At 47.5% G+C, this 27,495-nt stretch overlaps 1 protein-coding gene and 1 long non-coding RNA gene across 2 annotated transcripts in view; one reads left to right on the top strand and one right to left on the bottom strand.

Moving 5' to 3' along the window:
* CORO2B (coronin 2B) overlaps positions 1-27,495 on the bottom strand; it is a 77,277-nt gene that overhangs the window by 15,004 nt on the left and 34,778 nt on the right. Inside the window, exons 2-5 of the mRNA XM_081839097.1 lie at positions 25,189-25,389; positions 4,842-4,958; positions 453-602; positions 7-171 (exon numbers count right to left, since the gene is read on the bottom strand). Coding sequence (XP_081695223.1) covers positions 7-171; positions 453-602; positions 4,842-4,958; positions 25,189-25,389 — 633 coding nt within the window. The remainder of the gene's footprint in view (positions 1-6; positions 172-452; positions 603-4,841; positions 4,959-25,188; positions 25,390-27,495) is intronic.
* On the top strand, positions 17,543-19,599 carry LOC309329013. The gene is made up of 3 exons (XR_014151016.1): positions 17,543-17,850; positions 18,968-19,105; positions 19,417-19,599. It is a non-coding gene; the product is annotated as an uncharacterized lncRNA (long non-coding RNA).

Here is a 27,495-nt window from a genome sequence, read left to right as displayed (position 1 = left end):
CCTTGCCTGGAGGACTTTGCCGGAGCGCGGCTCAATGACACGGAGCTTCTTGTCTTTGCAAGTGGTGGCCAGCAAACTCCCGTCTGTGTTGAAGGACATGCAGAGAATGACGTCGGTGTGGCAGTCAATCATCTTCACCGGCTCACCGATGTCCAGGTTCCAGATGAGAACCTAACAAGGACAGGAATGCAAAACAAAGGTCAGCCTTCCCACCACTGGCTGCAAGGTTTTGCTTACTGTTGCGTTCATACCCCACCTTTTTCTCCATGGTTGTTGTCCCAACAACAATCCTGTGAGGTAGGTAAGGCTGAGAAGCAGTGACTGGCCCAAGGGCATCCAGTGAGCTTCAAGGCAGAGTGGAGATTCGAACCCTGGTCTCCCAGGTCCTAGACCAATGCACCACTACACACCACACTGGATCTCATGCATGAGGGCGTCTTTGCCCAGCTCACCTTATAGTCATAGCCGGCACTGAACAGGATGTTATTGGTGGTCGGGTGCCACTCAACAAGGCCGACACGCCGGCTGTGCCCGTACAACTCCAGGACCGCCTCCATCATGTTGCGCTTCAGTCCTCTGTCTGGAATTTCCCATATCCGAACCTTGAAGGACAGGAGAGCAAAAGGATGCTGTGAGGAGGGTGTCTTTGTCAACTCAGCGGCTTGCCTGGATGAAGTAGGTTTGTTATACAGTAGACACACACACCTGAAACGTTCTGCTACAGTAAAGATGTTTTAAAAATGTCTCAGGACCCATGGGCCACACTCACACCATACTTTATTACTATTATTATTAACCAAAAATGGCAAGCATAGTAAACAAACATAAACAAAGAATGAAAAATGGAAACCATAAAGCATCACAGCCTTGTTAGAAGCATGGGAACCCAAAAACCTGCTAAGCATTGTCAGCACTGACTGGCAGTGGCATTATTATTATTATTATTATTATTATTATTATTATTATTATTAGCCCATCTGGCTGGGTTGCAGCTTCCGGTACATATAAAAACATAATAAAACGTCAAACATTAAAAACTTCCTGATACAGGGCTGCCTTCAAATGGCTTATTCAAGTATTGTAGTTGTTTATCTCCTTGACATCTGATGGGAAGGCATTCCAACATTTCAGGCAAGCCCTACATGGAGATACCATTGGAGATTCAACTGGGGGGGCCTTCTGCCTGCAAGACAGGGGCTCTGTCGCTGAGCCACCACTGTCCCCTTAACACACATAAGTATAGGAAGCTGGCTCAGGAATGTCTGCCCTCACTGGCAGCAGCGGCTGTCCAGGATTTTAGGCAGGGGTCTTCGTCAGCTCTACCTGGAGAAGCTGTTGAATCTTGGCATTCGCCCTTCTTTAGCGTTTCCACCACACCAGCTTCTGTTACCAGTATGAAGCTGAATGGAGTTGTTGTCAACTTGCAGATTAAGGACAGAGCTCCTTAATATAATAATAATAATAATAATAATAATAATAATAATAATAATAATAATAATTTTTATTTATACCCAGCCCTCCCTGGCCAGAGCCGGGCTCAGGGTGGCTAACACCAGTAAAATTACAATAAAAACATAATAGGGGGGGGGAACCAATTTAAAATACAGGTTAAAATGCAATTTATAATGCAGCCTCATTTTAAAAGTAGCCCATGGATCAAAACCGTAAGGGGAGGGAAAACATAAGGGTCAGACTGAGTCCAAACCAAAGGCCAGGTGGAACAGCTCTGTCTTGTAGGCCCTGCGGAAAGATGTCAAGTCCCGCAGGGCCTTAGTTTCTTGTGACAGAGCATTCCACCAAGTTGGGGCCAGTACTGAAAAGGCCCTGGCCCTAGTTGAGACCTTGCGACTTGGGACCTCCAAACTGTTATCATTTGTGGACCTTAAGGTCCTCCACGGGGCATACCAGGAGAGGCGGTCCCGTAGGTACGTGGGTCCATATTTTTGTATGCCTGATACAAGATCTGCAGTCCCTGAGGTCTTTGGAGGAGAAGCAGGAGCTGCTGTTGTGGAGGGGATGCGCTTCCTTGCAGCTGTATGGCTTCCCAACTGCAGCAGCCACCAGGCTATAAAAAGCACTTTCTGCTGACGGAGATGCATGACATCATGAAACGAGAGGGCGGGAGAGGCAGAGCCCCCGACAGCGGCTGAAGATTTGCATGAAAATGTGAAGCAGTCTTTAACATCTGTGGACCTTTTTGCAATGCTGTGGACCTTTTTGCAAGTGCCTCTATGTCCGACAAACATAACGGAGGCGGACGAAGCCTCCACATTTAGAAGCAGTATACTTCTGATTCTCAGATACAGGGACAAGAAAGATGCATCTGGCTGGTAACAAGGCAAAGAGTGGCCCCATGCGGAAAGGAGTTCCACAAAACACGGCCCACAAAACTTAACACAGCACAAGTGGATAGAAGGTCCCAGGTGAGCGACAACAATATCATAGGCAGATATCAAAGCAAGGGAATCATTTCTATAAGCAAGCAAAACAAGTAAAACTGCTCCAACCAAAAGAGAACAGGATAGACTTAGCCAGAGAGGTGGCTCACACAAAACAAGATACTTTTGTCTGTCAAAGGCTGGTGGGATAAAGAGGCATTTTCAGATGCATTGGCTGCATATCTCAAATTGGAGATCAGACCTGGCAATGGCTTTTTAAAGAAATGCCCCTCCTCTAAAAATCCTCCTGCCTGGACAGCTTATCAGCCCCTCAGGAGAAATGCAGAGAAGACAATCCCCCTGGGTCCTTCACCCCAACAGCATCTTCTTTGACTCCTTCATGCAAATGTTCCCTTGACGGCTCCACCCCTCCACGATGCAAGTTTTCTGTGCACAGACAGAAGGCTTTGCTGACCCTGTCCTGGCATGCATCCACCCCACTGAGAGAGAAAGTGTGGGGCAGGGAGGGTTGTTCCTGCCATAGCAAAGTACCCTGGAGCTCCCTTGTATTGCAGACTGGGCTGGTTGCTAGCCTCTGCCTCTGCCTCTGCCTCTGCCTCCTCCTCTTTCCCTCTCGCTCTCAAGCACTGAAAACCTGCTTTGGCACAAGACACTCCAGCTTGCCTGCTGCACCAGCCACTTGCTCTGAGCCCCACCTTCTTCTCTCTGCTGCAGCGATGCAGGTGACCTTGAGAAGGTCAAGAGGAGACTCCAGAACTGCAGAGGCAGCTCAGATAGGAAGGCAGGCAGAGAGGGAGGGATGGAATGGGATGAGCTGCCCCCACAGAAACCTCGCTTAGAGCTTGGGGTGAGAATTTGGGGTGCCGGGGGGCGGGGGGGGGGAGAGACTTCTGAAAGGCAAAGTTGGTGGTGAGAGCTATATGTCAATGTAGAAATAGTCTATCCTTTCCTAGCGCTGCCTTTCTTTAAAAAAAGAAGTATCACTGGCCACTCCCTTCCAAAGGAAAACTCCCTCTTTAGCAATAGATCGGGGAAAAATGGCAATCTGGGGGAAACCCGAATTGCCATTTGTTCCAAATGAGCACTAAAGAGCCGTTTTCACTAGGGAAAAGCAGTGGGAGAAGAGGAAATGTAGACGAGCCTCCACATTGTACATTTAACGCACTGTGATACCGCTTTAAACACCCAAGGAATTTTGGGAGCTGTCGTTTGTTAAAGGGTGCAACCTCTGGGCCTTTCAAGTTAAGAGAAAAGGCAAGGAAAAATTGATATCATAGAGATTTATAAAATTATGCATAGCCTAAAGAAAATAGATAGAGAAAAGTTGTTTTCCCTCTCTCATAACATGAGAACTTGTGGACATCCAATGAAGCTGAATGTGGGAAGATTCAGGACAGGTAAAAGGAAGTGGGGGTGGTGATTATTGGGTTGTTGTTTTTATTTTGATTATATATTTTGTGGTTTTATATTTTGATTTTGTTCTGCGAACCACCCTGAGACCTCCGAGTATAGGTATAGGGGTATAGGTACCCCTGCCCGTACGGGCCAGTCGTGTCTGACTCTAGGGTTGCGTGCCCATCTCGCTCTAGAGGCCGTGAGCCGGCGCCGTCCGAAGACACTTCCGGGTCACGTGGCCAGCGTGACGAAGCTGCAGCTGGCAAGCCAGCACCAGCGCAGCACACGGAAACGCCGTTTACCCTCCCGCTATAAAGCAGTCCCTATTTATCTACTTGCACTTTGACATGCTTTCAAACTGCTAGGTGGGCAGGAGCTGGGACCGAACGACGGGAGCTCACCCCGCCGCGGGGATTCGAACCGCCGACCATACGATCGGCAAGTCCTAGGCACTGAGGTTTTACCCACAGCGCCACCCATGTCCCTCTGGGTATAGGGCGGTATATAAATTCAATATCTAACCAACCAACAACTATGGAGCTCAGTCTCATAGGAGACAATGATGGTCACCAACGTAGATGGCTTTAAAAGAGAATAAGACAAATTCATGGCAGAGAGGACTATCAATGGCTTCTGGCCAGGATGGCTCCTCCTCTGTATGTGGAGGCAGCGATACCTCTGAATACCAGTTGCTGGAAACCACAGCGGGGCAGGGTACCCTTGTGCTCAGGTCCTGCTTGTGGGTTTCCCATTGGGAACAGGATGCCGTGAGAACAGGACGCTGGACTGGATGGGCCTCTGGTCTCATCCTGCAGCCTCTTCTGACGTTCTAATGTCCAGCTTTTGTCGTGGTCCCCTCCACACACAGCAATGCTGCGGAACCTATGGGCGGTCCAGTGTGAGTCCACCACTAAAGCACTCTTGTTGCATCAATTACGTGTTGCAGAAAACGCCTGCAGAAGTTCTACCAGTCTGAAGGGTCTCCACTAATCCTTTTGAACCCCCCTCCCCTGAAACAGGCAGCACATTCTGCTGCTTTCTACTTACCGAGGTGTCTTCAGAGCAGGATGCAATGACGTTTTCAATAAAAGGGTTCCACTTGATGTCGAGCACGTTCCCCTGATGGCCGCACACTTTGGGGTAGTTTGGTTCAATCCGGCCAGTCTGCAAAAACAGAGCAAGAATCTGGGATCAGCAACTTTTCAGCAATGCAAGTACAAATGTTTCAAGACCGCCGCCTGCCGTTAACAGGGAGTCATCTGTGACCCAAATAAGGCACTGGAAGTACTCGGTTTAGAAGCATTCATGTTGTCGTTATTACTGGGGTCTCATCCAGACGATGTGCCACAAGTCTGGAAATGTTTAAAGTCCTGTGTCTGAGCGGGCTCTTTTTCGGTCATTTCCACAAAGTCTAGGTGAGGTTGTTGGGTTGGCTGAGGCACAAACAAGGTCACGGTGAAAGGAGCGGCCGGTTTGTGATTTGGAAGAGGTGGTCTTCTTGCAATGATAGGGCTGCTTTGAAGTTCAGTCAATGTCAAGAGCTTCAAAGGTTCGCTAGAGATAGTGGCAGACTTGCAGGTCTTCTACTGTGTGCCAGGGATCCTGTTTTGACACTGCTTCACTGGGAGGCTCATTTAATGCGGCTCCCCTTTCATCGCTTCACATCTCACCGCTTCAAAGTTCCCTAGCTCCCCTCGTCCAGGGATGGGCGCCATGCCATCTATAAATACACAGAAGTGTGCTGTTCTGATGGCAGAGAGCAGACAGGCAGGGAGATGAAACCAGACCAGGTGTGTGGGTGGAAGGGGGGAAGGATTCTGAATAGTCTCTCCCCTCCCGGCGACACCACATGACTTCCCACAATTCTCCTTTTCGATAAATAAAAACAAAACCCTCCCTCTAGCCAGTGCCGGTTTTACGTATAAGCTAAACAAGCTATAGCTTAGGGCCCCACTCTCTTGGGGCCCCTAAAAAAATGTAAAGGAAAAAAACACACCTGGATGTACATTTCCAAAATATAAGGTAGAAAACAAATGGCTTTAGATACCTATTAGGTCCATAAATTACCATATAGCGTATATTCAACACAAAAAACAGTGCCAATTTGTTGTTGACAAAGGACAGGTGGACATATAAAGGACCCCATTACCTTCAGTAGCTTAGGGCCTCATCAAACCTAAATCTGGCCCTGCCTCTAGCACAGGGATGGGAAAGCCTTGTGGACCCAAGGGCCACATTCCGTACTAGGCAACCTTCGGGGGGGGGGGCGCATGGCAGTTGTGGGTGGGACCAGAGGCAAAAGTGGGCGGAGCAACTGATGTCTATGTTACCTTTGTGCCATAAGCCAGTTTCTAGACACACTGTTACCCCCTCATGCTTCCAGGCAAGCAAAGGGAACCCTCAGAAGTGAAGGGCAAATTCCAGCCAGGCAAAAGCACTTGCGGAAAGTGTGACGTGAGGCTGGTGAGGGGCAAGGCCTGCAAAGAGGGGGTGTGGCTTGGGAAAATTTGGAGGGCCAGGTGGAGAGCTCTGGGGGCATTTTGCTCCCTGGCCTGATATTCCCCACCCTGCTGCTGTTGCAGCACAGATGCATATTCTCCCCTAAGACAGCTAGACTTTGTTTTATTCACTGCATTCATATCCCACCTTTTCCTCCAAGGAGTTAAAGGTGGCTTCTCCTCATTTCATCTGCACAAGAACCCTGTAAGGTAGGCTAGGCTGAGGGATGGCAGTGGCTGGCCCCCAAGGACTCCAGGGCCAAGTGGGGATTAGGACCCTGGTCTCCAGGGTCCTAGTCCGATGCTCTAACCACTACGCCACACTGCCTCTTGCAACCACAAAATGGGCTACACCTGGCCATGCTCGAGCTCCCTGGAAATGCATAATCAGGGGCTTGCTGTGCATCAAGATAAACCTCTTGAAGCCCAGTTGGTGACAGCAGTGGTGCAGTGGCCAGGTATTAAATGAGGAAGCTATTCTGGAGCAAGGAGCATGGGGAATACTCTCTCCTCCCCAGCATTGCATGGCTCTCTCTCCCTCCTATTTATTGTCCCATCCAGTCCCATTGCAATGCTTCTGACTTCCATTTGTGAAGGTAAGGGAGGGAAGCCTCTCCTCCCACCCCCCGCTGAGTTTGTGGGATTCCCACTGGGGCATCTGGAAGATTTAATCCACTTGCAGAACTAAATTCTGCTCTTCTTCAGGGCTCGGGTCCTCAAATCTCCCTACAGAAGCAAGCGAGAGAGAACAATTCCTCTTCTCACAATGGCCAACCAGATGCATGAATGGAAAGTCCCCAAACAGGACAAATTCCCCCTCTTGGAATACCATCAACTGGTATTCAGAAACATCACTGCTTCCAACAGTGAAGGGAGAGCATAGCCATCCTGGCTAAAAGGTAAAGGTAAAGACCCCTGACCATTAGGTCCAGTCACGGACGACTCTGGGGTTGCAACTCTCATCTCGCTTTATTGGCTGAGGGAGCCAGCGTACAGCTTCCAGTTCATGTGGCCAGCATGACTAAGTCGCTTCTGGAGAAACCAGAGCAGCGCACAGAAATGCCATTTACCTTCCTGCCAGGGTGGTACCGATTTATCTACTTGCACTTTGACGTGCTTTTGAACTGCTAGGTTGGCAGGAGCAGGGACCGAGGAACAGGAGCTCACCCCGTCGCGGGGATTCAAACTGCCGACCTTCTGATCAGCAAGCCCTAGGCTCTGTGGTTTGGACCACAGAGCCACCCGCATCCCTAGTAGCCGTCAACTGCTTTCTCCTCCATGAGTTTTTATCTAATCCTCTGTTTTAAAGCCATCCAAGCTGGTAACCACCACTGCCTCCTGTGGAAGCAAATTCCATAGACATAGAATCATAGAGTCAGAAGGGACCCTGAGGATCATCTAGCCCAACCCCCTGCAATGCAGGAATATGCAGCTGTCCCATACGGGGATTGAACTTGCAACCTTGGTGTTATCAGCACCATGCTCTAACCAACTGTGTGCTGTGTGAATAAAGACTTTATTTTATCTGTCCTGAAAAGTCCTATGCAGGCTGGAGTGACAGCAATTTCTTTTCTTTTTTTAAAGAATATTTATTAACATTTCCAAAATAATACAAAAACAAAAGAAACACAAAAAATAACAAAAATACAAGAATACAAAATTGAAAACAATTAAAAACAAATACAATTTCCATTATTTATTTTCTATTAACTTGTTTCCCAGACCTCCTCTCACCTCCCCTTTTTGTATTCCAGTTCAAATTATTAGCTCAGCAAATCCTTATTGTAACTTATTATAACTTATTATAACTTATTATAGCTTATTTCTCAGCCTTTACATTACAGCTGGTAACCACTTAATTTCTTTCTGTCCAACATCATTCTAACATCCTTGTTTTTAAAAGAATATTTATTAACATTTCTGGGAGTGACAGCAATTTCAAAGCAAGCCCAAGCTTTATTTTCAAAAGCTGAGAAAGAGATATTTAATCCACATTAAACTGGATTATTTGCCTGAATCAATGTATACAGAGAAACATTTTTTGAGAGGGTAGTTTAAGCAAGGTTTTAACCAGCAGAGGGTGCCATCAGGCACCCTTACAATCACCAGCTCTTTTGACAGGATATATCTGGCCACTGAACAGCTACCGTTCCTGAATCATAGCATCATGGAATCATAGGAGTTGGAAGGGACCACAAGGGTCATCTAGTCCAACCCCTGCAATGCAGGAATCTTTTGCCCAGTGTGGGACTTGAACCCACAACCCTGAGATTAAGATTCTTATGCTGTACTGACTGAGCTATCCTGTTCAAGAAAAGGTCAGTCATGTTTTCATATAATCCTGAATGACAGTCCTGTTTTTAGATTGCTTTTAAAAATTATTTTAAAAGACAAGGGGGAAAGTCACCTGCAGGTCAAGGTCCATCAAGCCTTTCCAGGAAAGCATCTTTGCAAAAATAAGATCAGGAGAAAATCTAACCTACTGTTATTGTCTCTAGTGTGAAATGCAGTCTTCGTCACCACAAAAGTCGTGGATTCATCACTCTCACCAGAAAGGTGATAAACTGCCTGGAAAGGTGACCTGGCCTGCTTGCAGCCACAAAACTGAATTAAGGGCTAAACTTTGAGTTAGTAAATTAGTAAATAGCTGGTTCCTCCCTTCCACCACATGCATGGAAATGGTGGGGGCCCACTGCTGTCTAAATCTTGGGGGAGCCTGGTCTTGGGAATGCATCAGCGCCATCCCTTCACCCTTGGATTTTGCTCTTGGGTATCCAAGCCTAGTCACAAAGAATCAAGCATGAGTTTCACCAGCAAGCCTAAGAAACCAGGCAAGCTGGAATGAAGAGAAGAAATGTGCGATTGCCTTTCTTAAGCTGCATGGGAATGCAGCCTTTTCAACCAGCTTACAGCTGTGGGAAATGCAAAAGCCTTACACAGATCAGAAAAGCCTTGCAGCTAGATCAGTCCAGTGGACCAACTAGTCCAGCATCTTCTCACAGTGGCCAGCCAGATGCCCCTGATTGGATGCAGGACCTGAGCGCAACAACCACTCTCCCAATTGTTGTTCCCCATTATTTGGTATTTAGAGGTAGAGTGTCCCTGGGCATGGAGGTTCTTCTATCACAAGAGACTGTCTAGCCCAGCATCCCGTTCTCACAGTGGTCAACCAGACATGACATTGGTCAACCAGACATGACATTGGGAAACATGCAAGCAGGCCCTGAGTGCAACAGCAACTCTCCCCTCCTGCAGCTTCCGGCAACTGGTGTTCAGAAGCATTACTGCCAGTTTGCAGCCTTGCTGGTGAAAAGAGAGAGAGGCTGACGGCTGGCCTCATTTTTCACTCTAGTGCAGGCATAGGCAAACTCCGGCCCTCCAGATGTTTGGGACTACAATTCCCATCATCCCTAGCTAATAGGACCAGTGGTCAGGGATGATGGGAATTGTAGTCCCAGACATCTGGAGGGCTGGAGTTTGCCTATGCCTGCTCTAGTGCAGGAAAATGCAGCAGAGCCCAGCAAAGGCTAAAACAGTTGCTAGCTGAGCTTGTCTGCGCTTTTCATTCTCTGCACCCCTTCCCACTCCCTTCCCCTAAAATGAGGCATTCAAGGTCACAGAGGAGGACATGCCTGGCAGATGGGGGAGCAGAGATAAGGGGGGAGAGATTAGCCCGTCTACCATGTGGCCTGTCAGGTCTGCTGCCAAGCAACCTAAGTACAAGCTCTGGCCAAGAGGGCCCCCAACCTCTTGAAAATGCTCATTTATCTCAGAGATGTTTTGGTTTGGGAGTCACTCCAGAATGACAAGGGCAGGCCAGTGTGGACACCACGGGTCCCCAAGGGTGCAGTGGACATGAGACATTGGCTCCCTGGTGCAGAATTCAGCTTGCTTTTAAAGGATTAAACAAGTTCCTTTGACTGCATCGTTGCAGGAAAACATTTGGCAATATTTCCGTGACCTTCTTTCCCCTCTGTTGCTCACTCCCTTAACAAGCTAATTCCATTTTATTAGGGGTAGGAGATGATGACCCACGAATGGAAGCCCCACGAGAGAAAACCAAGCACTTTGTATTGAAGTTTGCTTATTAATTTAATACTAGAACTTGCAGACATCCAGTGATGATGATGCATTGCTGGGAGATTTCAGGGCACATCAAAGAAAGTCCTTCTTTGTGCAGCGCATGGCTAAACGATGGAACTCACTCCCACAGGAAGAAGCGATGGCCACTAACCTAAATGGCTTTACAGGAAGATTAGATAAATGCAAGGAGGAGAGGGCTGTCCATGGCTGCTAGCCAGGATGGTTATATGCTCTGCTTCCATGATCAGATGCAGCAATGCTTTTCAACACCCGTTGCTGGAAACTTCAGGAGGGGAGAGACCTCTTGCGCTCACATTCTGCTTGTGGGTTTCGCACAGACGTTTGGTTGGCCACTGTGAGAACAGGATGCTGGACGAGATGGGCTACTTTTCTTATGTTCTTATGATTGCTTAAGGATAGAGGAAATGATATTCTACTGAATAGTCTCCTGCTTGGACTACTGCAATGCACTCTACGTGGGGCTACCTTTGAAGGTGACTTGGAAACTACAACTAATCCAGAATGCGGCAGCTAGACTGGTGACTGGGGGCGGCCGCCGAGACCATATAACACCGGTCTTGAAAGACCTACATTGGCTCCCAGTACGTTTCCGAGCACAATTCAAAGTGTTGGTGCTGACCTTTAAAGCCCTAAACGGCCTCGGTCCAGTATACCTGAAGGAGCGTCTCCACCCCCATCATTCTGCCTGGACTGAGGTCCAGCGCCGAGGGCTTCTGACGGTTCCCTCATTGCGAGAAGCAAAGCTACAGGGAACCAGGCAGAGGGCCTTCTCGGTAGTGGCGCCCGCCCTGTGGAACGCCCTTCCAGCAGATGTCAAAGCGATAAACAACTACCTGACATTCAGAAGACATCTTAAGGCAGCCCTATTCAGGGAAGTTTTTAACGTGTGATATTTTACTGTATTTTTGGTTTCTATGGAAGCCGCCCAGAGTGGCTGGGGAGGCCCAGCCAGATGGGCGGGGTATAAATAATAAATTGTTATTATTGTTATTATTGTTATTATAGATCCTTTGGTACATCAGCTCAGCATTGTCTACCATGTAGTTTCTGTGCTGACTAGCAGTGGGGTTTAGTCAGAGATCTCCCACTTTCAGCATGCAAAGCAGATGCTCTGCAGTCATTCATCATTTGTCTTGTAGTTAGTACGCTGCTTTCAGACTGCAGCATTGTATATTTGGAGGCTCTGATCCCTGATTCAAACACCAGAGTCTCCTGCAAGCCTCTTTCCTGCAGTACCAGATCGGTAGGGCCAGAGGGAACCTTTGCCGGAAAGCAGCAAACCATTGCCACCTGGCTTCCAGCAGCCCTGAAATTCGGCGCATTATTTTCTAGACATCCACTGGGCTCCAAGTGCAGCTGCAAAGGGGGGAGACCTTTTTGCTCTTTCATGACTGTTGTCCATCAGAAAGGAGAGCAGCAGCCTACATCCATCTGTTCCTTCCCTCCCACTTCTCAAGATGCTCTGCAGCTGCCTTGCTACTGCCTTGGAAGGAAGCTTTACTGCAGAGCCTGGCAAAGGGACACAGGAGGAAGTAGTTGACTGAGGAGTCTAAGCTTCTCCTTGCAGAGAGCAGCAGAATCAGGGCCAAAGAAAACACAAAGGGATCCTCCAGGCTAGTTTACTGGGTATCCAACCTGGTTTGCCTGTACAAAGCTTATGAAGAGGTGTATATTGGACATTCATTCTGATCCATCTTCTTGTTAATAATTCCTTCACCCCACACTTTCCAGTGCATTTATTTCCCTGTCCCCTTCCGAACCACAGATAGTCCTTAAAAAAGAAAAGTGGGTTTGTTGCATCAGGCTGCAAATGGGGGCAAACAGGCAAGCTTCTTGGCCTAGATGACCAGCCCTTTCGCTCCCCCCGGGATGGGACAACCCTGACAAGTGGGCAGGACCCCAACCTGTCAAGTGTAGAGAAAAGCAGCTCAGCAAATTTTCAGCCAAGGTTGGCTGTGTACAGCATAGATTGGTTGCTGTCTACGACATCATTCCATTCCAGGGAATGTTTCTGAAGCAGTTTGTGCCCATTTAAAAATGCTGGTCGTGCTTTCAGACAGAATAAGTAAAGAGAACAAATGTATATCTAAATGAATAAAATATTGTGTGGTATTCAGACTAAACAGCAGGCAATGGAAACTGAAGCTCATGGAACATGCCCCCTGCCTCCCCCCAGCTGTAGAGTGGCCGAGGGCGCATGCAGTCAGTGTGGGGGCTGCCGCTCTCGTGCGCCACCCATACGGACGTCCGTACTGGCTGCTGTGTGTGTGCACTCCATACAGGATGCAGCACATGCACAGTCCATATGGGATGCCACTCGCGCAGCAGCCCATACGGTCACCATGCAAGCGGCAGCCCATATGGATGGTGTGCATGAGCAGCAGCCTGTACGGACTGTGCATGTGTGGCATCCTGTACGGAGTGCACGGGCTGCCGCACATGCGCAGTCCATATGGATGTCACACGTGCATCACCGGGCAGTTCATCCCACTCCTCGGCGTCCCACCCCGGGTGTCAGAGAGGGTTCCTCTGCCACTGCTTATGGGCTCCCCATTGAGGCACCCGGCCGGCACTGTGAGAAAAAGATGCTGGACTGGATGGTCCCCAGAGGCCTGATGGAGCAGGGATCTTCCTATGTTCTGTTTCTCTTCTCCTATTCTCTTAGGACCATAGCAGCAACAGAAGGAGGCCAATGGCAGCAGGCGACGGAAACTGAAGCTCATGGAACATATCAGGCTGACTTCCTTGGCACACCCAGGAGGGATCGCTTTGGACCATTTCGTGCAGAACAAGCCCTTCGATTGTGCGGACGCTACAGAGACAGGGCGTGAGAAGGAAAGAGGGTGTGTCTTCACTAGCCACATCCCCTTGCTGCATTTCAGACCATTTTTATTTCTTGCTTTCCTGGACATGCAGTTCTTCCTCTTGGAATGTCAAGCTGGGTTGGTGTTTGTGTGTTGCTAAACTTGGACACTTGTGCCCAAGCCTCTCTCAGTAAATATGATTAAAAGGAGAGGGGTCTTGATATGGGATATTTAAAAGGGAGTGGGCTAGGGTTAGGAATTGGTCTGAGCTCTCCATTTCAGATTTTTGCAGTTTCTCTTTTTTCCCTGCAAATCTGAAATTCAGTTTTCTGCTTCTCCACATCTGTTTCCCCTCCTCCCTTTTTTAAAAAAGAGGTCCTTATGAAAATTCATCAGCAAACTTCTCCCAATGTGCATGTTTTGTGCAATTTGGATGGATGCACACATTTTTACAAAGGATTGGCTCCTAATATAATGCAACTTTGCATGCTATTTCCATGAATATATGGATTTCTTGCATATATTCTTACGTATATACACCTTTGAACACCATGGTTGGCTGGAGAACTCTGTTGCAAAATTCGGAGAAGTTCAAATGTGGAACTTTGGTTTCAAGTGTAAAATACCCCCCTGGATGCTTTGGGCTGGAACTCCCATCCATCTGGGGCTGATAGGAATTGTAGCCCTAAACATCTGGCAGGCACCAAGTTGGTGAAGAGCACTTTAGCCTTTCAAAAAGACTTTAAAATCATTCCCCCCCCCCCCCCGGAATTTAGTGATTGAGGGGAGCAGTGTATGTAAGACATCTTCTAAACTTGTAGCCTCTTTTTCTATGGAGCCACAGCAGCGATAGGAGATAGAGCTTCATTTCTTCAGCAGCTGTGCTGGGAACAATTGGCCTTTGTCAAATTACAGGAACGGCTCCAGCAGGAAGAGCAGAGGAAGAGCCTTCCTTGCCCTACGGGAAAGGTCATGCCCATCCCAGCACAATGGAGTGGCATCCCTGCCCCCCCCCACCAGGAAACCCACTTGGCCATCCTGACACAGCCAGAGGCCCAAGGCTCTGGGTCACATGATATCTCAGGAAGATCATAGAACTATAGAATTGGAAGGGGTCCCGAGGGTCATCTAGTCCAACCCCCTGCAATGCAGGTAAGGTAAAGGGACCCCTGACCATTAGGTCCAGTCGTGGCCGACTCTGGGGTTGCGGTGCTCATCTCGCTTTACTGGCCGAGGGAGCCAGCGTACAGCTTCTGGGTCATGTGGCCAGCATGACTAAGCCGCTGCTGGCGAACCAGAGCAGCACACGGAAACGCCGTTTACCTTCCCGCCGGAGCGGTACCTATTTATCTACTTGCACTTTGATGTGCTTCTGAACTGCTAGGTTGGCAGGAGCAGGGACCAAGCAACGGGAGCTCACTCTGTCACGGGGATTTGAACCGCCGACCTTCTGATCGGCAAGTCCTAGGCTCTGTGGTTTAACCCACAGTGCCACCCGCATCCGCAATGCAGGAATCACAGCTAAAGAATCCTTGACAGATGACCACCTAATCTCTACCTAAAAACCTCTGACTAAGGAGAGTCCACCTCCTTCTGAGGTCATCCATTCCACCGCTGAACAGCTTGCACCCTCTGGAAATTCTTCCGAATGTTTAGTCAGAATCTCTTTTCCTTGTCATTTGAATCTGTTGGCTTAGATCTTCTCTTTTGGAGAAGCAGAAAACAAGCTTCCGTGTATCTGAAGATAGCTATCATGTTGCCTCTTAGGAGGGGAGAATAATCTCATGTAAAACCAAGGAAACTCTGTTGGCTCTAACTTCTGCCCAGGCTTCTTAGAGAAGCTGAGTCTGTGGATTGTGCTTCCTCTCTTTGAATCTGCGAGAGAACATGACCTGGTGAGGGTGCTGTGTTGGAGAAGGAATTGGAGAGGGTGGTGCCCATGGCCACTCTCCAAATTCCAAATGTGACCTTGGGGCCAAAGACATTAGTGACCCCCTGTAAGGCATTATGTTTCTTCAGTGATGGTTCGTACATCACATTAACCACAGGTTAGGGTCCCCCCCCCTTTCTATGGGAAGGAGACTAAAATAGTTAAAAACAAAATGCTCTCACTTAGCAGCCAGGTTTTCTTCTTCTCTTTCTTTCCATAATGACAACCATTCTGGGTACCCACTCCATCCGTCTAAATGCTAAATGTTGCTATGGAAACCCTCATTGGACGCACACAAAATTATCTTTGACATCACTTGGCGCAGGCAAGCCATACCTTGCGAAGTTAAAGCAATCCTCCTCTCTTACCCAGATGGCACATTTTACACACTACAAAATGTGGTCAAAAAATGCCCCTCTGCCTCCAGATCCTAGCGCTGAGCTGCTTGCGTGGGTGGACGTCAATCATCCAAACGGATCCCCACTTGTCAGTCATTCAGCCTACATGCTCAAGGCAGACCCTGTTTCTCTTTGGATGCTGCTGCCTAAAATATCCTAATTTCCCCAGTCCTTCTCGCCTTTGACAGCCTGGATAGCTCTGTTGGTTAGAGAGTAGTGCTGAAAAGGTTGCAGGTTTGATCCCCATATGGGACAGCTGCATATTCCTGAGAGCCAGTGTGGTGTAGTGGTTAAGAGCGGTAGTCTCGTAATCTGGGGAACTGGGTTCACATCTCTGCTCCTCCATATGCAGCTGTTGGGTGACCTTGGGCCAGTCACACTTCTTTGAAGTCTCTCAGCCCCACTCACCTCACAGAGTGTTTGTTGTGGGGGAGGAAGGGAAAAGGAGAATGTTAGTCGCTTTGAGACTCCTTTGGGTAGTGATAAAGCAGGATATCAAATCCAAACTCTTCTTTTTCTTCTTCTTCTTCAATGAAGTAGGTTGGACGAGATGATCCTTGGGGGTCTCTTCCAACTTTGCAGTTCTTATCTTTGTTTTTCTTATCTGTGAGACTAAAGAAGAACTGCTGCACCTTTCAGCGGTGACATGACTCATAGAACCATGGACTTAGAAGGGAGCTGAAGGGGCAACTAGTCTAACCCTCCACAATTCAGTAACCACGGCTAACAGACTCATTTCAGTTTGTCTGGCCTTCTGACATGGGGGTCAACTGACAACTTCCACTTTGCTTTTGCAGTCAGGGCAAGAGTAGCACCTGCTGCTTGAATGCCATGCGTAAAGCAGTTTGTATCATGTTAGTGTGGCATAGTGGTTAGAGCGTTAGACTGGGGTTCAAATCCCCACTCAGCCATGAAGCTTGCTGAGTGACTTTGGGCCAGTCACTGCCTCTCAGCGTAGCCTACCTCCCAGGGTCGTTGTGGGGATTAAATGAGGAAGGGGAGAACCACGTATGCTATCCTGAGTTCCTTGGAGGAAAAAGGTGGGAGGAAAAAGGTGGGATATAAAATGCATTTTTTTAAAAAACTGTTTAAAAAGTGAGATACGGAATGTTCAAGACTGGAAGGGGGGCACACGACTTCTTCGTTGCACCAAATTTGACTCAGCTTGCTGCAAATATAATCCCATCTGGGTGTGTTATTAATAGCACTGCCTACACATTAAAACAGGATGGAAGAGGTCAAACAGTCCACAGAGAGTACATAGATAATTGCAGGATCCTTTCAAATCTCTCCATGGCTCCAAAATGCTGATTCCAGGATCTGAATTTGTGGGGCAATTAAGACCTTCAGGGCACGTGAGCCAAGCAGTGAACCAACGTGTCTCTGAAAAGAGGGGCTGGAGGTTTTGTTCAGAGGCAAGGAGCAAGCATGTTAAAGCTGATAGGATACACATCAGAAACAGAGGGAGCTGATTTATACAGAAACCACCAGTTCATCTAGCTATGTAATGTCCACGCTGACTAGACATGTGGCTGCCCAGGATTTCAGGGAGGGGACACTCCCAGGTTCAGTCCCTGAGATGCTGTTGGGGATTGGTCCTGGGACCTTCTGCATGCAAAGCAGCTGACCTGCCTCTCAGCAACAGCCCTTCCCTCCCCCCTATTTTCCCCACCACGATGCAACGTAATTAGCTCGCCTCAAGCCAAGAACATAGTCTGCACGCAAAGCCATCTCTTCTCCAGTGACTCAGCTGGGCACCAGTAGAACACTTTCCACCATTAGACTTTCCTGGTGTTAACCACAAAATGAAAATTCAAGCATGAAGCTAGGGTTGCCATATTTTAAAAAGTTACGCCAGGACACCTTGAAAGTTGTTGAGCTCTTTTCAGGAAGACCCCAAAATTGCTGAGTCTTTTTAAGGAAAACCTGAAATTATTTGGCTTTTTATTTTTACAGAAATATGATTTTTGAATTGACTTGCCTAAGATACAGGACAAAGCGCCACCTTTCAGAAATTCTCTCTGGACGTCACTTCTGCCTTTGAAATCATGGTAATGTCCAGGATGTAAGGCAACCCTGATGAAGCCATCGAACAAATAAACACATCAAAGAAGGACTTGTACAATCGACGGCTATTATCATGCCTCTTTTGATTGGCTGTCCTGCTACAAAGGAATTACCTGCATCTATTATGGCATCTGAGCTGGTGTCTATAATGTCTTAAGACTGGAAAGGTGCTGGCATTATGGACTCCTCTGGTCCTGTGACTTCTGAGGAGATAGAAAGGTCAAAGGCTGAATCAAAAGAAACATTCTTCTCCAGGTATGAGATGCCCTCTAAATCTGTGGCATCTGGCTGACGCCTGTGAAAACAGGATACTGGATTGTCATGGATGCTTTAGCTGAGATTCCTGCATTGCAGGGGGTTGGACTAGATGACCCTTGGGATCCCTTCCAGCTCTACAATACTACGGTTCTAAGTGTTTACAAGCACTGCTCCAGAACCCCTAAATGGTACACTTTCTGGGAATGTAGCCTAGAACCAAACTCTGCATTGGGGCAACAAATTGCACAGTGAACCTATAGTTTGCTTTTAAAGCGAAGGGCCGACAAGTTTGGTTCTTTTGTGCTTGGATCCCTATGGAGATCTGCATGAGCATTGTGTGATGCCGTCTCCATGTACAAATAGTCAAAGATGCTTGCTCAGTGTGTCCAGTCAAGCACCTTCATTAACCCAGTCCACATCAACCCCCCGGAGATGATATTGGCAAGTATGAAAAAATGCATTTCAGCCAACAGGTGATTAGGAAAAAAATTATGCTCCTAAACCAGAGATGTGGGACATCTTGATGATCAAGATGGATGCTCTGTTCTGACCACAAGGGGTTAACAACAAAAGATGCTAAAGTGCTATATTAATGACTCTGGATTTGAGATTCAGTGGCAAAGAGACAGGAGAGTCACTCCCGATTGCAGCTCATGTACCTTGTTTTTGGAATATTAATCGGAATCAAGCTGCGTCTCACAATTAGAACGCTGATTGTACTTCCCTCCATCTGTAGTCAACCCAATTAAAGACGGCAGCTTAGGAAGAGGTTCATCGGGGGAGCTAATTGGGGGAATGAAATGGGCCTTTATTCTTAGGAAATGGAGGGGGCACTGCTGAGCTTGAGGGGGCACCCTGCTTACACTTCCCTGCCACTGCTGCCCCCACTCTGCTGCCTGCCTGAAATCTCAAGTTACGAGATCTCAACGAGTACACTGCCTCTCTCTTTCTCGCTGGCCTCGTTTCCTCACCACTGATGCAGCTTGCTAATTTCAGTGCCGCCATCAGAAGACAGAACAGTGACTTCTGGTTTTTTAGCCTTCTCTTAGGGAAGATGGTGTCTTGAGTTCCCACCGGATAATTTCACTGAAGTGTCTTTTCCATCTGATTCTAGGCAAAGGATCCAAATCTCAGGTGGCAGGGATGACCACCAATCTAGTTGCCTTTAGAAGAGGATTGGATAAATTCATGGAGGAGAGGGTTATTGATGGCTACTTGCCAGGATGCCAACGCTCTATCTCCAAAGTTGGAGGTAACAATGCTTCTGACTACCAGTTGCTGGAAACCAAAGGAGGGGAGAGAGGGCTCTTGTGCTCGAATCCTGCTTCCTGGTTTCCCACAAGTCCCTGCTTGGCCGCCATGAGAACAGGATGCTGGACGAGATGGGCCACTGGTCCAATCCTGCAGACTCTTCTTATGTTCTAATGAAATCCCTCTGGGCTTAAACAGTTACAACCCAGGAGAGTATTTTCTCCTCATACATCCTTTACTCCTTGGGAAATTCATAGCGAATGTCTTCTCATGCTCTTAGCCGAAGCGCTTGTCTGATCTGCTTTGTTTTAGCCCAGCACTCCACGATGGTACAACCCTGAACCAGGTACAAAAAGGCTTACAGATAGAATTAAAGAACAGGGATGCCTCCTAGCACTTTCTGTACAGGAGAAGTCTCTTTTGCTGATCAGAACTGAACTGACCTCATACCCTTTAAGACAGAACTCCACTCCTGTTCACCCCTAATTTCAGCAGTCTAATACAGGTGAGCAAATTTGTTTCCTTATTGCTGCTGTTGGGCAGTTGAGACTCACTGAGCATTCAACCGCAATTGGGCTGTGTACACTTTACCAACCTAACATGCAGAGAGGCCATTCTTTTCCTCAATTCAGATCAAAGCTGGGGGGGTTCGGGGTGGGGAAAACATAGCATTTTACAAGAAAGGACAGGATAGATACAAGGTAGATATGGACTGCAGCTAATGTCATGCTAATTCACTTCCCAAACCAGTGGTGGGAGCGCCATGGATGCTGGTAAATGGGGATGCACACACTGCTTTCTTTGCAGGGAGATGAGATGACACCGACTATTTCATCAGCATTCGTTCTGGTCTGCTTGCGGGGCAGGTTAGATGAGGTTGCATCAAAGCAAGTGCCATTCCACACTTCACTGCAGTTTTGCATCACTTTCCCAAATGCCAATTGGAGGGAGGGGGAGTCAGGTTTGTTGCAGGAAATCTCTGCAGGGTTAAAGTATGGAACTCACTTCTGCAGGAAGCAGTGGTAGCTAGCAACTTGGATGGCTTCAAAAGAGGATTGCACAGATTCATGGAAAAGACTTTCAGTGGCTATTGGCCATGATGGCTATGCTCTGCCTCCTGAATGCTTCTGAATATCAGTTGCCGGAAACCTTGTTGTTGTTGTTGTGTAGTCGTTTAGTCGTGTCCAACTCTTCGTGACCCCATGGACCAGAGCACGCTAGGCACTCCTGTCTTCCACTGCCTCCTGCAGTTTGGTCAAACTCATGCTGGTAGCTTCGAGAACACTGTCCAACCATCTGGTCCTCTGTCGTTCCCTTCTCCTTGTGCCCTCCATCTTTCCCAACATCAGGGTCTTTTCCAGGGAGTCTTCTCTTCTCATGAGGTGGCCAAAGTATTGGAGCCTCAGCTTCAGGATCTGTCCTTCCAGTGAGCACTCAGGGCTGATTTCCTTAAGAATGGATACGTTTGATCTTTTTGCAGTCCATGGGACTCTCAAGAGTCTCCTCCAGCACCAGAATTTAAAAGCATCAATTCTTCGGCAATCAGCCTTCTTTATGGTCCACCACCACCAACAACAACAACCAACAACAATTTATTATTTCTACCCTGCCCATCTGACTGGGTTTCCCCAGCCACTCTGGGCAGCTTCCAACAGAAGGTTAAAAATACATTACAACATCAGTTTTAAAAACTTCCCTAAACAGGGCTATGCTCAGATCCTGCTTGTGGGTTTCCCACAGGCAAATTTGGTTGGCCACTGTGAGAACAGGATGTTGGACTAATTGGGCTCCCTTTGACCTGACCCAGCAGGCTTCTCTTACATTCTAACGTTTAGCCTCCCAATCACCTAACATTCTGCAACCTGAATTTCCGGCTATGAAAGTGGATCCTGCCTGAAAACTGAAAAGCTCAGCAATCTACTGCATTAGATTCCCAATCTCCCTTCTTCTCGCTCTTGATCCTGGCCATGTCTAGGTTAAGGAATCGGTAGGTCTCTTGCAGCTCGCATCTTCTCCCCCAAACTTCTCATGTGGGGCTTTTTTCCTCCATAGCTGCCTTGCAGTCTGCTGAGTGGGAGTTTTTCTGGCTTCCAGTAAGAACAGGGAAGCAGGTTTTTATCATAAGTAGCTAAGATTTCTGATCTGCCAGCAGGGGAACATATGTCCCCCGAGAGAAGGCAATGTACTGGATGAGGGGGAAGAAAGACATTTTAATAAAAGCTCGCCGGAATATCGCAGCAAGGACTTTAGACTCCTGAGCTGAAGCTGCTGCTCTCGGTAGTTTCTAGGCTACCTCAATTTATTTCTGCTAAATATAGAAGCATATTAATTAGGGGTCTGTTCATTTCAAAAGACTCCAGCTGATTGCAAAGAAACTAATCCAATCCTTCTTTGTTCTCCCAACCCACCTGTTAATTATGCAAATGCAGCAAGGTGTGCCCCTGATTTTATCTAGCTCCAGCAACTAGAAACCTAGGAAGCTGCATTGTATATACCAAGTCAGGCCCGTTGCTCCAAATAGCTCAGTACCGTCTACACAGACGGGCAATGGCTGTTTGGGGTTCGAGGCACAAGACATTCCTAGCCCTACCTAGAAGTACCAATGATTGAATCTGGGACTTTGCACAGAACTATGGCCCTTCTCCAAGTGAGTTCAAATACCTTGTTCCCTCCACCATTTCACAGATGCACATAAGGCCACTCCCTGTACATGGGTGGGTGGGGTTAGGGGCAGAGTCTGGCAGCCCATCAGTATGATTTTATGGACAGTGGTGGGCAAGCACAATCCAATTTCAAATCTGTCTCAGGTGGAATTAAAAGTTCATGCAGGCAGGGGCTGCAGGGACAGAGGACACCAGCCTTCTTCAACCTGGTGCCCTCCAGATGCATTGGACTAGAACAGGGGTCAGCAACCTTTTTCAGTCCACCGTCCCTCAGACCATGTGGTGGGCTGGACTATATTTTTTGGGGGGAAATGAACCAATTCCTATGGCCCACAAATAACCCATAGATGCATTTTAAATAAAAGCACATATTCTACTCATGTAAAAACACCAAGCAAGCCCCACAAATAACCTAGAGATGCATTTTAAATAAAAGCACACATTCTACTCATGTAAAAAGACACTGATTCCTGGACGGTCCGTGGGCCAGATTTAGAAGGCGATTGGGCCAGATCCGGCCCCTGGGCCTTAGTTTGCCTACCCCTGGACTAGAATGCTCATCAGGCCCTAGCTAGCATGGCTGATTTAAAGTAATGCATTCATCCCAGAATTATTTAGGTGGACATTCAGCTGATTTCAAAATTAGATGGCTGCTGGCTACTTTCTGCAGTGCAGGGGCTTGAACTGGCTGACCCTTTGTGTTCCTTCCAGCTCTACAATTCTATGACTCTATGAATGTAGATTGGTTTGCTGCCTGTGGGGTAGCTTCACATACACCAGCAGTGAGAAAGTTATGGACTGCTTTTTATGCAAATCCATGTTGACTGCCAGGAGGATTGTTCTAAGCCCTAAACAAATTGGGAGGAAAGCTTTACAATTCCATGTTTTAACCATTTGCATTTCTGAAATGTGACATGTTTAACATAGGTCACCTCCAGACTCTGTGTTCTGTGGGAGTGATTCAGTCACATATTGGAACTTCTGGTTTCCAGGTTTAAAGTGGAATAAGGTGTTCTAATCCACACAAAAGATTTTTATGGCTAGGGAAATGCTTTGAAAAATGCAGGTTGAATGAATGGCCATTGACAAGGCATAAACACCTGCAAGGAAATCAGAATGAATGCAGGACAAATGTTTGTTGCCATATAACCTCCCTGCAAACAAATCGGAACAAATACTCTCTGAAGGCTGGATATGATCTAACTGCCACCGAAACTTTGTGCATGTAAAACAGGATGAAATCTGAAGAGAAAGGCCATCTGGAGGACCCCAACTCTTGGACTGTATTGTTTTTGTGTATTACATTGTGATGGCTGTTGGTCACAGACAATGGAAGACCAGGTGGATAACTGATTGCTAATGCCGTGGCAAAGATGTTGGGTGCTTCCAGAACATGAACTTAATCCAGAATTCTCTGTCTGCTAACACAAGTGGAAGGGTGAGCTTTAATGTTGCACAACAGCAGTTGCACTGGCAAAAACTCTGTGCAACAGAGGGCTCTATTGATTGATTGATTGATTGATTGCATTGAAAGCTCACCTTTTTCTCCAAGATGCTAAAGGTGGAGCACAGGGTTTTCTTCTCCTTTTTCTTGAATCCCCACAACAACCCCCAAAGGTCACTCAGTGAGTTTCATGGCCAAGTAATGATTTGAACCCTGGTCTCCAGCAAATTTAGGTTGTAAAGCTGATTTGGCACTCTGGGGCAACAAAGCCATTCTCTTTCTCTCTCTCTCTCTCTCTCTCTCTCTCTCTCTCACACACACACACACACACACACACACACAATGTTTTATGATAGGGGAAGTGATGGGGAAATGCACTGTCAATGTAACATTGTGTAATCTCTGTTCAAACAAATGAGGCTATATGCTCAATGAATAGCTGACATCATCAAATTTCCCTGGAAATGTTTTGCAAACAGGTCAGGATGCATGTTTGATAAGCAGGGCACCTGGAAAGGTGCACAATCCCAGCTGAAATGAGATAAAGAACATCCCCACCAGGGCTATATTTGGCTGTTTATAGATTCAGACCAGCCAGTAGAGTCTGATGGGATTATCAGCTCTGGGGTTAGGGATCTCTCTCTCTTTCTCTCTCCCCCCCCCGCCCCCGTGTCTCTCTCTCACACATACACACACTATTGATTGTGGGTGAATGCAGTGCTGGTTCACAGCATCAATCTCTCTCCAACACCTTTCCGTGGAAAGGGAATCAAGCCCATTTCTATCCATCTAAGATGTAGCCACACCCTGAACCCTATAGCAATTATTATAGCATTGCCTGAGAGCCTTGGACCATAAATAAACGTGACTGACAGGTGCCCCTGCATCCTCCCTGAGGCCCATTTCCAGGAAGTCGGTTTAAAATTACTCGGTGTTTAAAATTTTATAACCCAGACTTTCATGTTTAATTTTTAAAATCCACGGAAGCATCTTAGGGAAATCCCACAGGGCAAAGTCAACACATGCAATCATTTGCAGGAAAATGTGGGGGTGAAACATTCCCCCTCCCCAATGTTTTACGTTTTCAAGATGCTGGTTCCACTTTTTCCCATGCAGAAAGATTCTCCATTTGAGCTGCCGTTGGCAGCAGCTGGAGAACAGAAGGCAAAACAAAGAAAGTCCCTCCCCCATGTTGGAAGGACAATAAACTGGGGTTAACATAAGCTTGTTGAGCAATAATGATGATGATGATGATGATGATGATGATATGCATGCGGGGGGGGGGGGAATCAGGCATAGGCAAACTTCAACCCTCCAGATGTTTGGGACTACAATTCCCATCATCCCTGACCACTGGTCCTGCTAGCTAGGGATGATGGGGATTGTAGTCCCAAACATCTGGAGGGCCGGAGTTTGTCTATGTCTGGTCTGGATGATGCCCTAAATCCCTTCCAATTCATGGGATCCTATACTTGTGGGGGTAGAATATATGGAAGCAAAGTTGGCAAACCATTCCTTTTGTTTGGCAAAGATTGTGGCTAACTAGTTAAATGGATTAGCATAACCAAAGAGGCTGCTGTGTGCCAGAGGGGAAGCGGATGTGCCTTTTTTCCACTCCCTCACCTAGCTACTAGCTAGGAGAACACTAACCAGTGAGGTGTGAGAGAGCTAAACTGGAAGTAGGCTGGAAGCTGGATACACAGAGACCTGCTTGTTCAGTGCTGGATCCAAAGCTGCAACTCAAGGAGAAGCAAGATCTGTTGAGGTGTTAATTCCGTGAGCCCCTCCATCTGATGCTAAGGTTGTATATATGAGTAAATGAAATCAACTATCTTGAAGACCCCACAATCTCCTCTGACCTTCCTTCCAAGGAAACAGGACCGTGGTAAGCTTTTGGAAACCCTAGAGTCTCTCAGCGCTCGGAGATTGTGGTGGCATGTGACGCTGCTGATCATAATCAAACAAAGAGTCGCTTACTTGTTCCAGTGGAATGACAAGAAAGGAGCCCCCTCCGGCACTTTCCGTTACTATGGCAAGGAACTTCGTATTCACCGCACAGAAGTGGTTGTCATGGACATTCTTGGTGATTGGGATCCCGTCAAAGCAGTGCTCTCGGTTGGCCACTTTGCCATAGACGTTTCGAAACTTGGAGCTGCGATACTGCGGCCGCCATGACATCTGCAAAGGGGAAAACGTAGAGGGTTTTTTTGGGGGGGGGTTATAGCAATGTCACCTTTTATGAGGGGTGCCTCAGGCTCCCACACTTAAAACAGAAAGGGAGACCCAACAAGATACAGAAGTACACCCCCCGTTTTGGCACCTAGACACCCATAATGCCATATTTTTCACTCCATAAGACGCACTTTTTTCTTCCTAAAAAGTAAGGGGAAATGTCTGTGCGTCTTATGGTGCGAATGTGTGGTCCCTGGAGCTGAATTGCCCAGGGGCAAAATGCAGATCATGCTGCTTCTTTTTTTTTGAAAGAGGGAAGTGGGTGTTGAAACAAAGCCGCTGATTGGCAAGCGAACAGGAGCAAGATACGGGACACTAGCAATAAAGGATGCTGCCTGGGAGGGAGGAGGTAAAGATAGCAAACTTGCAAAGAGAGGAGACAGGAAGGCTTAAGCAATGAGGAGAGAAATTAGAAGAAAAGGAGGAGCAAAAAAACTGCTCCAGCTAAGGAAAAGGCACTAAGGCAAACAAGAGGGAAGGGGGTGTTGAAAGGAAGCAGCTGATTAGTAAGCGATCGGGGAGGGAGATAAGGGACGCTAGCAATAAAGGAGGCTGCCTGGGAGGGGGAGGTAAAAGCCCATGGATCCTCAGGATTTTTACATTGGGTCACCTCAAATTCACCATAAGATCACATAGCATGTCCATGGCTATAGCCTGCACCAAAAAATCACCCACCCACTGTTGCCTGGAGCCGCAATGGCGCAAAAACGTGGTTACAAAGCACGGATCCACATGGATCCTCAGGATTTTTGCATTGGGCTACTCCAAACTCACTGTCAAATCACATGTCTGTGGTCACAGCATGAACCACAAAAATCATACATCCACTGTTTCGTTCAGATTTTTTTTCCTTGTTTTCCTCCTCTAAAAACTAGGTGCGTCTTATGGTCAGGTGTGTCTTATGGAACAAAAAATACGGTAATACCATAAAGGTCAGACCACAGCCTGTCTCAGGGGTGTGGAGCCAAGGGACACATTCCTTCCTAGGGGCCACATGCCAGAGTCAATAGTGGGTGTGGCTGGAGGCAAAAAGGAGCTCAAGCAACAGGTGGGACTCTTCTATTTCAGCCCTGCACAGATCTCTGCAGCCTTCATCCAGTCAAGCAAGGGGGATTGTATCAGAGTTCAAGGACACTCCCCAGTCAAATCAAATGCCCCCAAGGAGTGTGCAGCACAGGGCCTGTGGGGGGCATGGCCTGGGAAGCCTGGGCCGGATAGGGAGTCCTGAAGTGCTGCATTTGGCCCCCAGAGCTTGAGGTTCCCAACCTCTGGTCTATGGGAATCTAGTGTCAGCCAGATCCCGGCCTCTGGAGAGAATAAACCAGACTTCACATCCTGCTGAAACTCACAGCTCGGCTGCCCACCAGAGAGCAAGCCTGCATGTCTGCCAAGAACAACAAGCCCACCAGATGCATGGAGGGAGGGAGTTTACTCTTTGTAAGACAATGTAAAATCTTAACTGGCTACTTCAGAGTCCTCTTCAGCACCCCAAAATAGTCAGCTAGGTTGCAAGGGCTAAAATTAGGGGATAGTACCATCCAGGCTAATGGGAGGGTATTTCTCCCACCATCACCACCCTTATATAACTAGCAGTGGGAATAATAGCCAAAGTGGTGTGAGGGAGTGAGCTGGAAGCAGGAGATGCAGAGACATGCTTGCTCTTTGCTGGATCCAATGGGGAAGCAAGATCTGTTCGGCTGTCAATGAGATTGGGGTGGGGTGTAACTCAATCAATCAAACCTTTATTGCATTAGCATACAGCCATAGCAGGATAAAACAAAAATGCTAGAGACAAGCAACCAAACAAAATTCAAAGCAAAGTGTAACTGTTACTGGCATCAGTCTGTCTTGAGAAACAATGGAGTGAAAGGCTGGGCAGTACGTATGGAGGTCCTGGGCTACCCAGACAACAAGATCTCCCTCTCAGCCTCGCTGATGCGGTCCAAAGGAAAGCAGAGCAATACGTTTGGCACCAACTTGTCTGCAGGCATTGTCAGGAGGAGGCGTACAAGATGCCGTCTAACCATCTTACAGACTCGGTTCTGGGTTTGT

This window comes from Podarcis erhardii, assembly GCF_964252035.2.
Source record: "Podarcis erhardii genome assembly, chromosome: 14".
Taxonomy (NCBI): Eukaryota; Metazoa; Chordata; class Lepidosauria; order Squamata; family Lacertidae; genus Podarcis; species Podarcis erhardii.
Note: the sequence above shows the minus strand (reverse complement) of the source record. Positions and strands in the feature narration are given on the sequence as shown.